General features: G+C 43.7%; 1 protein-coding gene across 1 annotated transcript in view; it reads right to left on the bottom strand.

Moving 5' to 3' along the window:
- Positions 1 to 12,487, bottom strand: part of LOC146780158 (hydroperoxide isomerase ALOXE3-like) — a 512,047-nt gene extending 499,560 nt beyond the window's left edge. The window contains exon 1 of the mRNA XM_085638403.1: positions 12,290 to 12,487. Coding sequence (XP_085494529.1) covers positions 12,290 to 12,436 — 147 coding nt within the window. The 5' untranslated portion in view covers positions 12,437 to 12,487. The remainder of the gene's footprint in view (positions 1 to 12,289) is intronic.
- Between the last annotated feature and the right edge of the window lie 1,720 nt (positions 12,488 to 14,207).

Consider the following 14,207-nt stretch of genomic DNA (forward strand, 5'->3'; position numbering starts at 1 on the left):
AAAATCCATCAAACTACTTGAACTTAAGAAGGCAATTCATTTCAAAAGGTCATCCCTATCATTAGTAGCAAAAATGGATGCCATCCAATTAAGTATTTTGAAGGAACATGTGTTTCTCTTAATCCGATGCTTCCAAAAGCATATCCTGGCAACTTGCGTGATATTCGATGAAACTCTGGTGCAAGAGGTTCTGCGCAGCCGCACAGATATCCCACTCAGCCAACACTCCAAGTGCATCCACACGGGCCATAGGGTCAACCCGGGAACAGGCCTGTCGTGGGCCAGTAATGGACCCACTAACAGATCATAATCCGGGTCCGCGCATGACGTATTGGAGAGGCATAAATCCAAGGCCCAATTGAAAGGGCACTGCTGGTAGTACAACACAGGTTGCACGCAAGTGAAGTAGGCAAAGCGAAAAGTTAGCCCATAACTCACGCCAAGCGTAACTAATGGCAAGCATCTAAAAAGATGTTGCATTCGGTCACGGTACAGTTGCAACTAGTCGGGTCTGTGCATTCCCACATGTTGGGCAGCCATTGTGCAACACGAGCATAAGAACCAGGACGCCACCCGCCAGTGCTAGTGGGAACCCTCTAAAGGCGCTGGAAAAAATGGAATGAATAAAGGCCGGAATTACTCCAAAAATCATCTGAAAAAAAGTCACAAGGCCCGATCCCACAAGTTTAAAAAAACAAGCAATTCCTTCTGTGTCAGACGCATTAAATATTTGATGTATCAGTTCCCCAAAATGCAGTGGGAGATTCGTGTTCAGCAGTGACTGAATCTCACTTGATGTCCTTGCCACCTGCAATTCGAAGGTCTCTCAAGCCGAAATGAGAGCCACTACCTGCTGAAACAGTAGCACTTTGAGTCTGCTTCATTTGTTGAAATCTGTTCTCAAAGTCAGAATGGAAGGCCAAATAGAACTATCTACATTCCCATGCGGGGCGGGAAAAGCACATTGTTACAGCAAGTAACACGTTGTAAAACTGTTACTATATACGGGATACCTGCCCGTAAACCACAGCAGTTGTGGTTATTTAAAATAAGATAACTGCCATTACAAAGCAATGTGAGAGTGGGAATTATTGCTTGGACGGGAGTTCCTTTAAAAAAACAAGCAAGATTAGGGGCGGACTTATCGTGTTTATAAACTAGGGAATGTCCTACTGTGCCCTACTGTGGAATCGCAGCCCTCCCCCTTCCTTATTCTCCCGTTGACATCTGTAGGTGAAGGTTGGGACCATAATTCATGGAGAAACGTACTACCCAGGGGTTCAAAGCGGCCAATTGGGAACGTTTCATACAAGATTTAAATTGAAAGAGCGAAAAAGGCAAAGAGATAACATCGTGAATTAACCATACTGCTGAATCTGTCCCCGCCACAGAAAATGGCAAGTGTTCAATGTATAATAGCGAGTATGTAGCATCTTTCATGGACATAAATCTCTGTTTATCGGTTAGATTAAAAGGTAAAAACAAAGCAGAAACTTTCAAATAATTCCATGGTACCTTTCTCATCTTAAGAGTTTGTAATGTCCATGCAAACTGCATTACAGATCATAATTGATTTTGACCATGATATAACACAGATACATCACTTTGAACAATATCAACAACAGATGAAACAATATTATCTAAGGTATAAATGCGGTAAGACCGTGTATTTATGCTAATGTCCACTTCAGCAAGAAATGTTTCTAATTTTGCTTTGTCAATTTGGTGCAGACGGAACGCTGCTTCCATCTTCGAAAGTTTCCATAATTCATTGTAAATGCATAGATTAATCTCTTTGTCCTAGGAATCCTTGGGCATAAGATAAAATCAGCCAAATTGATGTTGCTCGATAAGAGGGACAGGTGTTGTTTCACTGATGACAGAGTTCCAACCATTTTTGGCACAATTTTCCCACTGAATATGTGGTGACAGAGTGTGAATGTGGGTAACTAGGATCAGGTCTAGTTTGTGTGAAACCGGCCGTTGCATTATAAAATCGCTGTTGATATGCATTTGAAATGGTTTGCCATAACAACCATTGCGAGGGGTCAACATCAGACATATTGAAACTGTCATTTCAAAATAGGGCTTGTTGTACATCAATGGTTGTGTGTTTACGCCAATTAACATACTCAGCCAATGACGGAATGGATGCAACATTCAGATTCTTGGCAGTAGCCAAGCCAAAACAAGTGGTTTGGTGTATTGTGTCATTTAAAATAATATTTGAGTCAGAATTAAGCATGCACGATGCAAAGCTTCGGGTCCCTGGACCCGCCAAGCCTTAGTCCCCCAAATTGATATCAAATCAATGGTATCTTTCCAGTGATCATAACCCTGTAAGACCAATTCAGTTCTGAAGGAATTGGAATAGATTAATTTTGTGTGTGTCAGAATAAATTTAGATAGAGACGGCAAGTTCAGACATAGGATTCTGGATGGACGTGTTGTAACTAGTCAAATAGGTGATCTTTTTTCTAAGGAATTTTGAACTTCCCTGTAAGTGAGTTGGACAAAGTTCCCACTGCGTGTAATTAAACGCAGGTCTTCACAGGTTTGTTTTGTGCAAGAAATGATGCCCATAATGTTGATGACAGAATAAATCAGCATAATTGGCAGAATTAAAATATAAATCTTCAGCACCAAAAGCAGCATATTACTTTAAAGCAGAAAACAATGAATGTACTGCTTGTACATCCTAATCATCAGAATGTATGTCCTGTGTTACCACATCTCCTAATGAAACGCAAAACAGGTATGGTATCTTGAGGACTTCCCTCGGACCATGGATTTCAAAAGCAACTTTATCCCAAATGATGCCATCTGAGACAGGGAAAGCCGAAATATTTACAAGGGCTTGATCACATTTCATGATATGGGATGACGTATGTGGAGCCAGAATTTCATCGACCAACTGTACAGCAGAGCATTCTGGCAAATAATGACCATTGATAAGGAAGAAGAATACTGTCACAAACCCAATCGACATGAAGAGGAAAATGAGGATAAGCACCAACCAGATGTAGGTCCAGGGTGGGACCAGGTAAGTCTTTTTGAACCAAGAGATGAAAATACTTGTTTTTGTCGGTGTAGGTGCCACTGAGCAAGACGAGGAGGAAGAGTCATACGAGAAGCACGTATGGTGACCAAAATAACCACTTGCTTCCATGTTCATTAACTATGGTAGTACAGGATCAGCTTGATGATGCAAAGGACTGTCCGGTTCTTCCACATGAAACTCATCCACAGGGTAAGCATACTCGAAGTCTGTGTGGGAAGATGATGATGAAGGCACAACAGGCAAAAGGTCAATAGTAGTCTCCATCTCACCCTCAACGACATGCGCATTAGTCAAAGAGGCTGAAGCAATTGGATTCAGAGAAATAGCGCTGCATGAAACACTAGGAGTCAAACTATTCAGAATCGGCCAGATGGTGTTGTTTGACATTGTCGACTTCAAGGTATCTGTTTTCTTTGCGAACAGGCTTAGGTGGCAGAATGACTGTACGAGTACCCTTCAATTCAAGAACTGGGACTGGTGCGTGATAAGAGGTACCAAATTCTTTTTTGTTCTCCAGCTTTTCTTGAACCAGATTTCCAATCTTAGGAAGCCAGCTGGCGACCAGAATCAGCATTGCCGTATCATTGGAAGATGGTATATGTTCTGTTGCGTAGCTGCCACAGGTCTTTTGAAGGTCCTGTAACATAGTTCAATGGTTATCTACGTCAAATGTTGCAGCCGCCGCCACAATGTCTAGACCATCAAGGTCTGGCACAAACATTTTAATGCCAAAGAGCATTTCGTAGGGGGTCTGCCCATCCATAGATCTTCTTGACAGATTATTAAGTGCATGTTGAACTCCATACAAATGGGCCAGCCAGTTCCTGCCAGTACCTAAGACTCCAGCTGTCAGAGATTGCTTTAAGTCATGGTTCCTTCGCTCCACTATTGAATTGCCCTTAGGCCTATATATATGGAGACAAAAACTGCACCAGCACCCCCATGGACTTCATCACATCCTTGTACGCCTTAGAGGCAAACGTTGGACCTTGGTCAGAAAGGAAGGTGCCACAGGCAAACGTCCCAACAAAGACATGCAAATCTCTAATGACATTTTGAGCGTCAGCACTGCGTTGTGGCCAAACCCAAAGGAATCTAGTGCACAAATCAACTGCAACAAAAATCTATTTTTATGTAGTATCAGAAGTCAATGGACCACAGTGATAAAGATATACACAGCCAAATGGCTGATTTGATATATTTAGCTGTGTTTGTGGTGATCGTGAAACCATAGACTGATTGATTTGTTGACAAATGTCACAGGAAAGGACATAATTAAGGGTTTGTTGATATAAAGCACGCCATCAATAAAGTTGCTGTAAAATAGAGACAGTCGCAGACACCCTGGCATGTGCAGAAGCCATGCTTTCGTGTGCGGCTATGATCAAAGCAAGTCTGCGGTCGATGTTGGGAATCAGCCGATCCCCAATTGACAGATTTGTAGCATAAGGAAATTGTTCAGGAGATAAATGATAAGATTACTTTGAAGGGAAGCCCTGCGGATAAGCAGTTCCATTCTTCGTAGCAGCTATAGCTGCCAAAATTTAATTATCTATCTTAGTCATGGATCTTGTAACTGCTGCTACTGAACATGTGATAACCGCAGATTTGGCTGCCTCATCAGCCAAAGAATTTCCAACAGCATGTGCTTCCACACGCTGATGGCCAAGAGTATGTATAACCTGTGTGAGTGGCAGACGTTCTTTAAGGTCCACCACTTGAACCCAAAGCAATTTATGCTCTATTGCACTGCCTTTAGAGTCTCAATATTCATTCTGAGACCAAAAGAATAAGTCGTCATTAAAAGACTGGACACAGTAGTAAGAATCGCACACAATAAGATATCCACATTAGGATCAGCAAACTCGAGAGCGAGAACAAGAGCACCCAGCTCTGCCCATTGTGCCGTACAGTCCCCAAGTGCCCGCGTATGCACAATGGAAGACTTAAATTCACCATTTACAATTGAACCGGCCACAATAGCGCAAGCTGCTGAAGAAGCATGTTTGGATCCGATGGCCGGTTGAGCCAAGCAGTCAGTATTAATGATATGTTTGTACTCCTCCAAAGGAAGCAAAGACAACAGAGGAGGATAAACAAGTTCATACTGTACAAACTCCTGTACTGAAGAGCAGGATCAAAGATAAACGTTACATCTGCCGATGTCAAAGTAGTAGCCCATTGTATCCAATGGGAATGTAGAGCTTTAGGGTTTGGTACACTTGCCTTAGTTTTTAACTCACTATAAATAAAAGGACTAAAACTTAAAAGAGCTCATGGACTTCAGAGTAAGTTTATCCAATATAATACTACTCCATATTCTCACTGTGAACTATTCTGGTTCATACAGTAAGAGGCAGGGCAAAGAAAGGGGGGAAAAATTTATTTTCTTAATATTGCCCTCACATACTTGTCAGTGTCATGCCCAGGTGCAGACTGACACACTGGATGGAGCGCAAGAAGGAATTTTTTTAAATATACAGTGATGAGGAAGAAAACGTGTATAGAATGACAAAAAAGAGATAGGGAAAGATTGTTCCCTCAAGAAGGGATAATGTCATTGCCTTGACCAAGAGGCACTCTGTATGTTTTTCACCCAGGTCCCCTCCGCCCGACAGCATTTCAGAAAACTCAGGAGAAATGGGTAGTGGTAACTCTTTCTAGCCTTGTCTGCCCTGTTTTCTATTTTAAAAAAGATGTAATGTCACAAGCATTTCATCCATAATGTCATAGGAGAGGACATAATTAAGGGTTTGTTGATATAAACCACGCCATCAATAAAGTTGCTGTAAAATAGAGACAGTCGCAGACACCCTGGCATGTGCAGAAGCCATGCTTTCGTGTGCGGCTATGATCAAAGCAAGTCTGCGGTCGATGTTGGGAATCAGCCGATCCCCAATTGACAGAATTGTAGCATAAGGAAATTGTTCAGGAGATAAATGATAAGATTACTTTGAAGGGAAGCCCTGCGGATAAGCAGTTCCATTCTTCGTAGCAGCTATAGCTGCCAAAATTTAATTATCTATCTTAGTCATGGATCTTGTAACTGCTGCTACTGAACATGTGGTAACCGCAGATTTGGCTGCCTCATCAGCCAAAGAATTACCAACAGCATGTGCTTCCACACACTGATGGCCAAGAGTATGTATAACCTGTGTGAGTGGCAGACGTTCTTTAAGGTCCACCACTTGAACCCAAAGCGATTTATGCTCTATTGCGCTGCCTTTAGAGTCTCAATATTCATTCTGAGACCAAAAGAATAAGTCGTCATTAAAAGACTGGACACAGTAGTAAGAATCGCACACAATAAGATATTCACATTAGGATCAGCAAACTCGAGAGAGAGAACAAGAGCACCCAGCTCTGCCCATTGTGCAGTACAGTCCCCAAGTGCCCGCGTATGCACAATGGAAGACTTAAATTCACCATTTACAATTGAACCGGCCACAATTGCGCAAGCTGCTGAAGAAGCATGTTTGGATCCGATGGCCGGTTGAGCCAAGCAGTCAGTATTAATGATACGTTTGTACTCCTCCAAAGGAAGCAAAGACAACAGAGGAGGATAAACAAGTTCATACTGTACAAACTCCTGTACTGAAGAGCAGGATCAAAGATAAACGTTACATCAGCCGATGTCAAAGAAGTAGCCCATTGTATCCAACGGGAATGTAGATCAAGAGGCACTCTGTATGTTTTTCACCCAGGTCCCCTCCGCCCGACAGCATTTCAGAAAACTCAGGAGAAATGGGTAGTGGTAATTCTTTCTAGCCTTGTCTGCCCTGTTTTCTATTCTAAAAAAGATATAATGTCACAAACATTTCATCCACAAGTCCACCCTTTCCCTTTCTTCCCCACCATGCACAGCTTTGTTATGAAATATCTTATTTCAGACATTGCAATGATGTTATCAATGATGTCATAGAATAAGTTATGAGTGATTCGAAATGTGAGGTATTTAGCAGTGCATGGAAAGGACGACATTTTCACTTAACTATAATCTTCCATTAATCTTTGTTTTATTCCAGTGGATTGATAAGGATTTATTTTTAAATTTAAAGTAAGATATTATCAGGCCATGTGCAGAGTGGGGTTAGGAACAGGGCCTCGCCTGTGGTCAGGCTGTGCCCCCCTACACAGTAGTGCCCATCATTCCCACTGGTTCACACAGCTGTGATGTAATAATATCATATAGGTAAAGAAGACCTACTGAATTTGTCAAAGGGTCAGAACACCAAAATATAAATAGCTGGCCTATTGGCTTTATGAAGGGGTCAGCACATAAACATATATAAAGCAGACCTATTGACTTTGTCAAAAGTCACCAATAACAACATGCATATTTTAAACTCACACATTGTAATGCTAAATAAAATTGATTGTCATAAAACATTTTTAATAAAGTATTATTCCAAAAAATCTCAACATGTCTTTGAGAATTTTTTTAAAAGATTTTTCAAGCCACAAAATTCAACCTTAGAACTCACCACAAGGGGTCCCTGCACTCCAGCTCAAGATCACACAGCTCGGAGTCCTTTAAAACATATGATAAGCTCTTGGATTCAATTACACTGGAGACTTATTGTGTTTTTTATGTTGCTGGGGGTCTGCTGCACTCCCTGAGGCCCCTCACAACAGTAACAAATAGTTGGTGAGGCTCCCTCCCTTTCTAATAGCATGATCACGACTGAAAAAGTAAATTTTAAAAAGCCCCAGAGCATTACTGGGTACTCCTTGCACAGAGCAGTAAATAATAAATGAGTGGCTCCAGCAGTTCATTTATCATTCTTTTTTTTCATTAATTGTTTAAGTGGGTGCCACCCAGGGCACCCACAACGTTTTTCCACGTTGTAGTCTGCGAGAGGAGCCCCAATGCCCCCTCTGTCCCAGCCGGCTTCCCAGAGCCAGCATTTATATAAAAGTGGGTTCCCCAGTGTCCACCCAGGCACCCTCAACACAGGTAGTCAGTAGAGGGTGTGGGGGGAGCCCCAAGGCTCCCCTGCTAGCACCCCCCTTTCTGTGATGGAAGGACGTGCCTTCTATTCTATGCTAATCCCGTAGGAGCAGCTTTTCTTTCTCCTTCTGCCAATGGAGCAAACGTCTGTTTCCTGCCTGCCAGAGTGCAGACAGGGAGAAAGTTCTCTGCTCCTTTGCTCTGTCAGGAAGGGAGTTTACAGTGTCTCAGGGGTTGGGAACCTGGAACGCTATTTCAAGAGTGCCCCAGGAATTAGGGTTCCTGGAGCCAAAACCAGCATGGGGGAGACACCCTCTCCCCTTCTAAAAATGCACTGGGCCATGGAGGATGTGGTCCCTGGGGCCAAAGTCAGCTCAGGAGAGGGGCTCAATGCACACACCCCTCTCCAGATCTTTATGAATGAAATCAGGTTTTGACCCTTGCCCACCCAGGTGGTCATTTTTTTTTTTTAAACGTTGTGGCTGCTTTTTGTTCTTTTTTTATCGGGAGATAGGGTTTCCCAGTATCCCTAACCTGGCCCTTTAATTATTATTTTTTTAATTTCAGGACAGGTGTTTAAGTCGCCAAAGACTGTAATGGCTGTTGCAACATTTCTTTTCATGTTGCCGCCAGCCAAGCAGAGAGCTCGCTCTCAAAGAGCTCCGTCAGCCAGTCAGAAGGCTTACATATTTTAATTTCTGCCCAACAGACAAGATATGGGTCGGGTGCAGCATATCTCCTGCTACTGATCCCAGCCTGTCCGCCAGGAACCTGCAAAAGATTTTATAGTCTACGTTTAGCAGCGAGATAGGTCTATATCACACGCAACTCGCTGGATTCTTCCCCGCTTTCAATATCAGGGAAATAGTTGCCTCGCCCCATGAACCTAGCAGCTTCACTCCGTCACATAGAATCTCATTAAAAAGCTGGGTCAAAATTGGAACCAATACTTCCATCACCGATTTATAGAGCTCCATTGGCAGGCCATCCGGGCCTGCTGCTTTTCCCCCCTTACAGGCTAAAATGGCCCTCTTAACCTCTTCCTGTGAGATGTCCTACTTTAGAGCTTCCTGTTGGAGTGAATTCAAGGGATTGAGCTTGCTCCCACGCGACCAGTCGACAACCTTAGATGTGTCCACCACCCTGTCTTCTTAATATATATTCTGAAAAAATCATAGAAGGCGCCCCCTATCTCCTCATCCATGGACAGGACAGTACCCTCATCCGTATCATCAATTTGTCTGATCAAATTGCACGTCCTGTCTGACTTTGTCTTCCAAGCCAACAGCCTGCCCGCACCCTCGTCATACTCAAAATGGGCAAGCTTACTCGCTTCCCATCTATGCATAACCCCGGTCTGAAGGTTGGTATCTAACTGCTCTTTTAGGTCTTTCAATTTAGCCATATTTTCCTGCTGTTTCTAGAGATCAACCACAGTATTCAGGCCAAGCTCTGCTATCTTTATCTCTGCTTCCTTATGAGCCACCTCTTCTCTGTATTGTTTATTCCTAAAACACGCCCTGCTAGCAATAATCCCCTTTAAAAAGGCCTTCAGAGAATCCCAAACTGTAGAGGTCGAAGCTGAACCCATATTACAACCCACAAAGCACTCCGTCTCATAGGACAGATGCTTTTCTACTCAATATCAAAAAGCAGAGTATGAGCAAAAGTCCAGGCTCTAGTGTTCTGCCTGCTTTCCAAATCCAAATCCAGCCATACCTCGGAATGGTCAGATAAATGGGGCGTCAAATAGCCAATAGCCTTGACTTTCCCTCCTTAGAATGTGACTAAACAAGATATAATCGATTCTTGATTTATGGCCCTACTTACTATAATAATAGGAGACTCCTAACTGATGGCCGGATCTGTCTCTCCATATGTCACAGAGTCCTGTCTGTGCCATTATTGAGTGGAGATTTGCACGAGATTTGGAAGGTACCGTAGCTCTGCTATTTGACTACTTATTCCGTTTGGAGTACAAAACAATGTTCAAATCCACAGCCATAATTACTGGATCTGGGAAATCCAACAAATTAGCAAAGATAGGTTTAAGGGAAGAATGGTCATCTTGGTTTGGGCCATATTAGCCCACAAGAGTGAAAAGAGAGCCCGGAATAATTAACTTCAGGATGACCCACCTACCACAAGGATCAACAAAAAAGTCAAAAATACATGCTGTGTGCCGCTCTGTGGAGAATCCCTCCCCCAATATTTTCCTGGACTGATGAAAGTCCAATCAGCAGCACCCCGTGGCAACTCGCCCTGTTTCTTTTCAGAATAGAAAAGGAAGACTGAGGAAAAGCTAGAAGCCAACCCTTGACAGCCGCTAACTGATTTATTACTAAGTGTGTCACTATAAAGTTGACCAGATAGTTCTGTTTTAATCCTATATAACCTGGTTTAATGTTTGTGTACCCTACTATTACTGCCTACCCAATTCGCTCACACAGTTGAGTGCCTTGTCGCCCAGGAGCGGACTTGCTAACTACGCATCTCCTTTCTCAAAGCTTTCTAGTAGCTCGTCGGCCTCTCGAAGTGACCTAGAATTATGCATCTTGTTCTTGTACAGGACTTTCAGGGTCGCTTGAAATTTGAGCTGCGCCACTGCACCTAGCTTTTTAAAGTCATCTAGCTTCCTGCCCATCTCCCATTGCCTTTTGAGAGTAGCTTTATGCCAAATTTGGTGTAATTTCTTTCAGCCGTTTAGACTACAGTGCTGTTCAAAAATCCCTATAGGAATGGCATGAGGAAATTGCGTTCTGGGACCAACTATTGTTTTGGCCCCAGCTGATGGATTACCCCAAAACTTTCAAAGAAAGAGGTGAGATGGATGAATATATTTTTGGGAAACTTTTGTGAAGATTGGCTAAATTATTAGCAAACCTCCCCCAAAAAAACTCTTCCCATGGTAAATAGGTCCTAACTGTGTAAGATAGATCGATAGATAGATGGATGGATGGATAGATACATCGATCAAACTGTAGAGTGGAGAAGGAACAGGAGTGTTCAAACTGGGGGGGGCAAGTGATCCTAGGAACCAGGCTCGGATCTAAAGAAGCACTCTGCTGATAATTGTGCTTGTTTTCAGTGGAGAAAAAATGAGCAGCGGTAAGCCACTCTGTTTTGGGCCATCACTTACATCTTTTATCATTTATATCCTGGCTGGGTGAGTTATCAAAAGGGAAGGGACTCCAAATACTCTTCAGGCACCCCACCCGCATTTCTAACACTTCCACTGTGGATAATTCTGCATGTCAGTAAGGCCTGCCTGTCCAGAAATTAACTGCTAGCTTTAAATATTATAAGTCTAGACATATTTAAACATTGTCAGTTGTATGGAATAATTGTGGAAAATGTTGATGTGGGGCCGATGATATTATTTTCAAGGGGGGGGGGGGCTGGGGGCGGCATTAAGAGTTTTGAAAACCACTGCTTTAGAATGTGAAAGTGCTGAAAAGAGAAAGGAAGAATGTAGAATCTAATAAAGAAAGGGAAAGTGAATAAATAAGTTACCGATGAGACAAAAAGAAAGAAAGGGGTACATGGTCTGGCAAGAAACATGTATTTATTTATTGACATGGTCTTATCAAAGGTACTGCTGCTCCCTGAGGAGCCCTTGAGCTAGTTTTAAAGAAATGTATTTATTTACAGGGAATTATTTCATTTACAAGTAGAGACAGTAGGATGTTAGAAAGACAAGTAATGGGAAAGATTGTTGTTGGGAAGATACCAGAAAGTATTAGGCAGATAAAGGTAAAGATGGAAGGGCAGAAGGTCGATAGCAGTTCGTTCACCAAGAACAGTGGAGAGAAGAGCAGGGGAGAGAAAGAAGTCTTGGAAGAGAGCGAGAACTGACACGGCAGAAAAAATTCAGTTTATAGGAAGAGCAAATGTGAAAAACATCGGGCGAAAGGCAAGAATGGAGCGGTGAGGGATAGTGGCAGAAAATAGTGCAGAGGAGAGCGAGCGATGCAGAAAAAGGTGCCTAGTAAGAGACATCAATTAAACATCAAAACTTACGGAGTGCGAAGGGGAAGCGCGGGGCACGGTGCGCAATGCCAAACACCCCCACATTCGAAACAAGTCTACCGTGGATCCGCACGCGACGATCCGCATTGAAATCTCCTAGTTTCAGCTCCGTCCCTAGCTCCCCGACGCAGCATTGTAACTCCTTCTAATTAATGAACATCACGACTAGAAATTATAGTGTATCCATCACACACACACACTTTACTGCCTGCGCCCTCTTCTGCACGCGCGCCCAAACCACTACTTACATCTCTTTTCTGGGAATCGGAGTGATAGTGGCCAAGACTCCGCCTTTCACCCTCGCCCTCGGACCCCACCAAGGTGATCGAGGTGGAGCCCAGAGTCTTGGCATCTAGGGCTGTGCCTGTCACCACCTGTATCTTGTAGTCTATCATGTCCTCGAGAGCAGCTCTGCGGTCCTGGGTGACGCGGGCTGAATCCCTTCTTTCTGAAAGGAACGTGTAGCAGCGCCTTTATAAATACCTCTACCCCCGAGGAGCCCGGCCCAGATCCGTGCCAGGTGCGCACGTCAGATGATTGACTTTGGAGACACTCCAAGGCTGTTGGCGACTACCGCTTTTCACCTGAAAAACGTGCTCATGTTCACTTACCTAAGTTTGCACATTCTGTGAACACTAATTTGCACTGATTACAGCTTTAAAAAGGCTGATAAAAGATAGTTGTGGAGAAGTCGCACTTTATATCGATATTGTGTGGGTTCCTGTTTGGAAACGGCCCCAGTGGGGCAAGGGGCACACAAAGGCTACTGAGCCCAACCGGGGTTGTTGAGGCCTTTTAGTCCTGATATCCTGGGGCAGACCTACTATGGATCCTGAGCTACTGGGTCAAGTACCTCCTATGCGCCTTACTGTCAGCGGCAGATGTGGTCGAGCAGCCAAGTTTCTCTCAGGAGGATGTAGATACAGGTCAGTTGACAGGACTCACACCTCAAAGTATAAACAGTACACACAAACAATCAATGTTCAGCCAAATACTTGCTTTTATAAGAAAGAGTTGCATTTTATTTATAACTTTACACAGGCAAAGGTATATGACATTCAGTAGCATCAGCACAATCCCCCTTGAGGTCGGGGCTTCAGTAGTGGCCAGGCAAAACCCTGCCCCACCCTCCTGTGCGTAAAGTGTTTGGGTTTACTCTCCATTTACTGGTGGCCTTATCCAGGGAATGTAAACTATTAGGGTGTACTCAAGAGCTACCCCTTTGACTCTTCAGGAAATAGTCAAAGTGTCTATGGTGCTGAAAACCCGTTAGCTGCAAGTCCCCCGGGGCCCTAAAGACGCAGTTCCAGTCTTACCTTTCCAGCGGAAAGACATTCTCTATGGGCGCTCATGAATCCAGATGCTGTTTGGTGAAGGTGGGCTGCTTGCAGTTTACATAGCAGCACCCAGCAGTGCATTCTCTCTCTTTAGAAGAGTGCTGCTGGTTCTTTCCAGTGATCAGAGCTTCTCCAGCTCAGCAGACATATAGGTAAGTTCCCCCCCCCCTTAACAGAGAGGTGGAGAGTGCTGGTGTGATCCTTTGAATACCGACAGGAGTTCTTGAAAGGGTATGAAATCCTGAGTGGTGTCTTGGTGATTCTCTGGGACTCCATCAGGTGCTGGTCGCAGGGAGCGGGCAAGACCCACTGTTCACATCAGTATTCATTCAAGCCAGGCTTTGACCCAAACCCTTTACCAACATGGTAACAGCAACGCCTCCTGGTATGCAGGGTTGCAACAGTACTCGCGATCTTGTTGTAGACCCTCCTTATGAGATTGCCCTCACTGTAGTGGCCTCTCTGGCATACGGGTTGCCGATCTTCACCTTTCTTTCTTATAGTCCTTTTCCAGGCACCAAATGTGATTTAGCGTCTGAGCGTCTGAATTATTATGTTGGGCTTGTGCTTCTTTTGAAGTGGGCTCTTCTCTTTCTTCTTTCCTCATGAAAGATTTCTATCACAGCATGCATGACTCCAAAGCAGATTGTCCCACAACACCACTCATGGGAGTGACCAAAGTTCAAACTGGATAACGGCCACAGTAACATGCATCAAAAGGTTGATCCCTGACCCCTGGCCCTACTCTTTTTGATTCCCTTATCAGCCTCAGCTTTCTTCCTCAGATATGTCCAGGATACTTCCTTGTGATCTGTCACTGAATCAAAGA

This window comes from Triturus cristatus, chromosome 12 (assembly GCF_964204655.1).
Source record: "Triturus cristatus chromosome 12, aTriCri1.1, whole genome shotgun sequence".
NCBI lineage: Eukaryota > Metazoa > Chordata > Amphibia > Caudata > Salamandridae > Triturus > Triturus cristatus.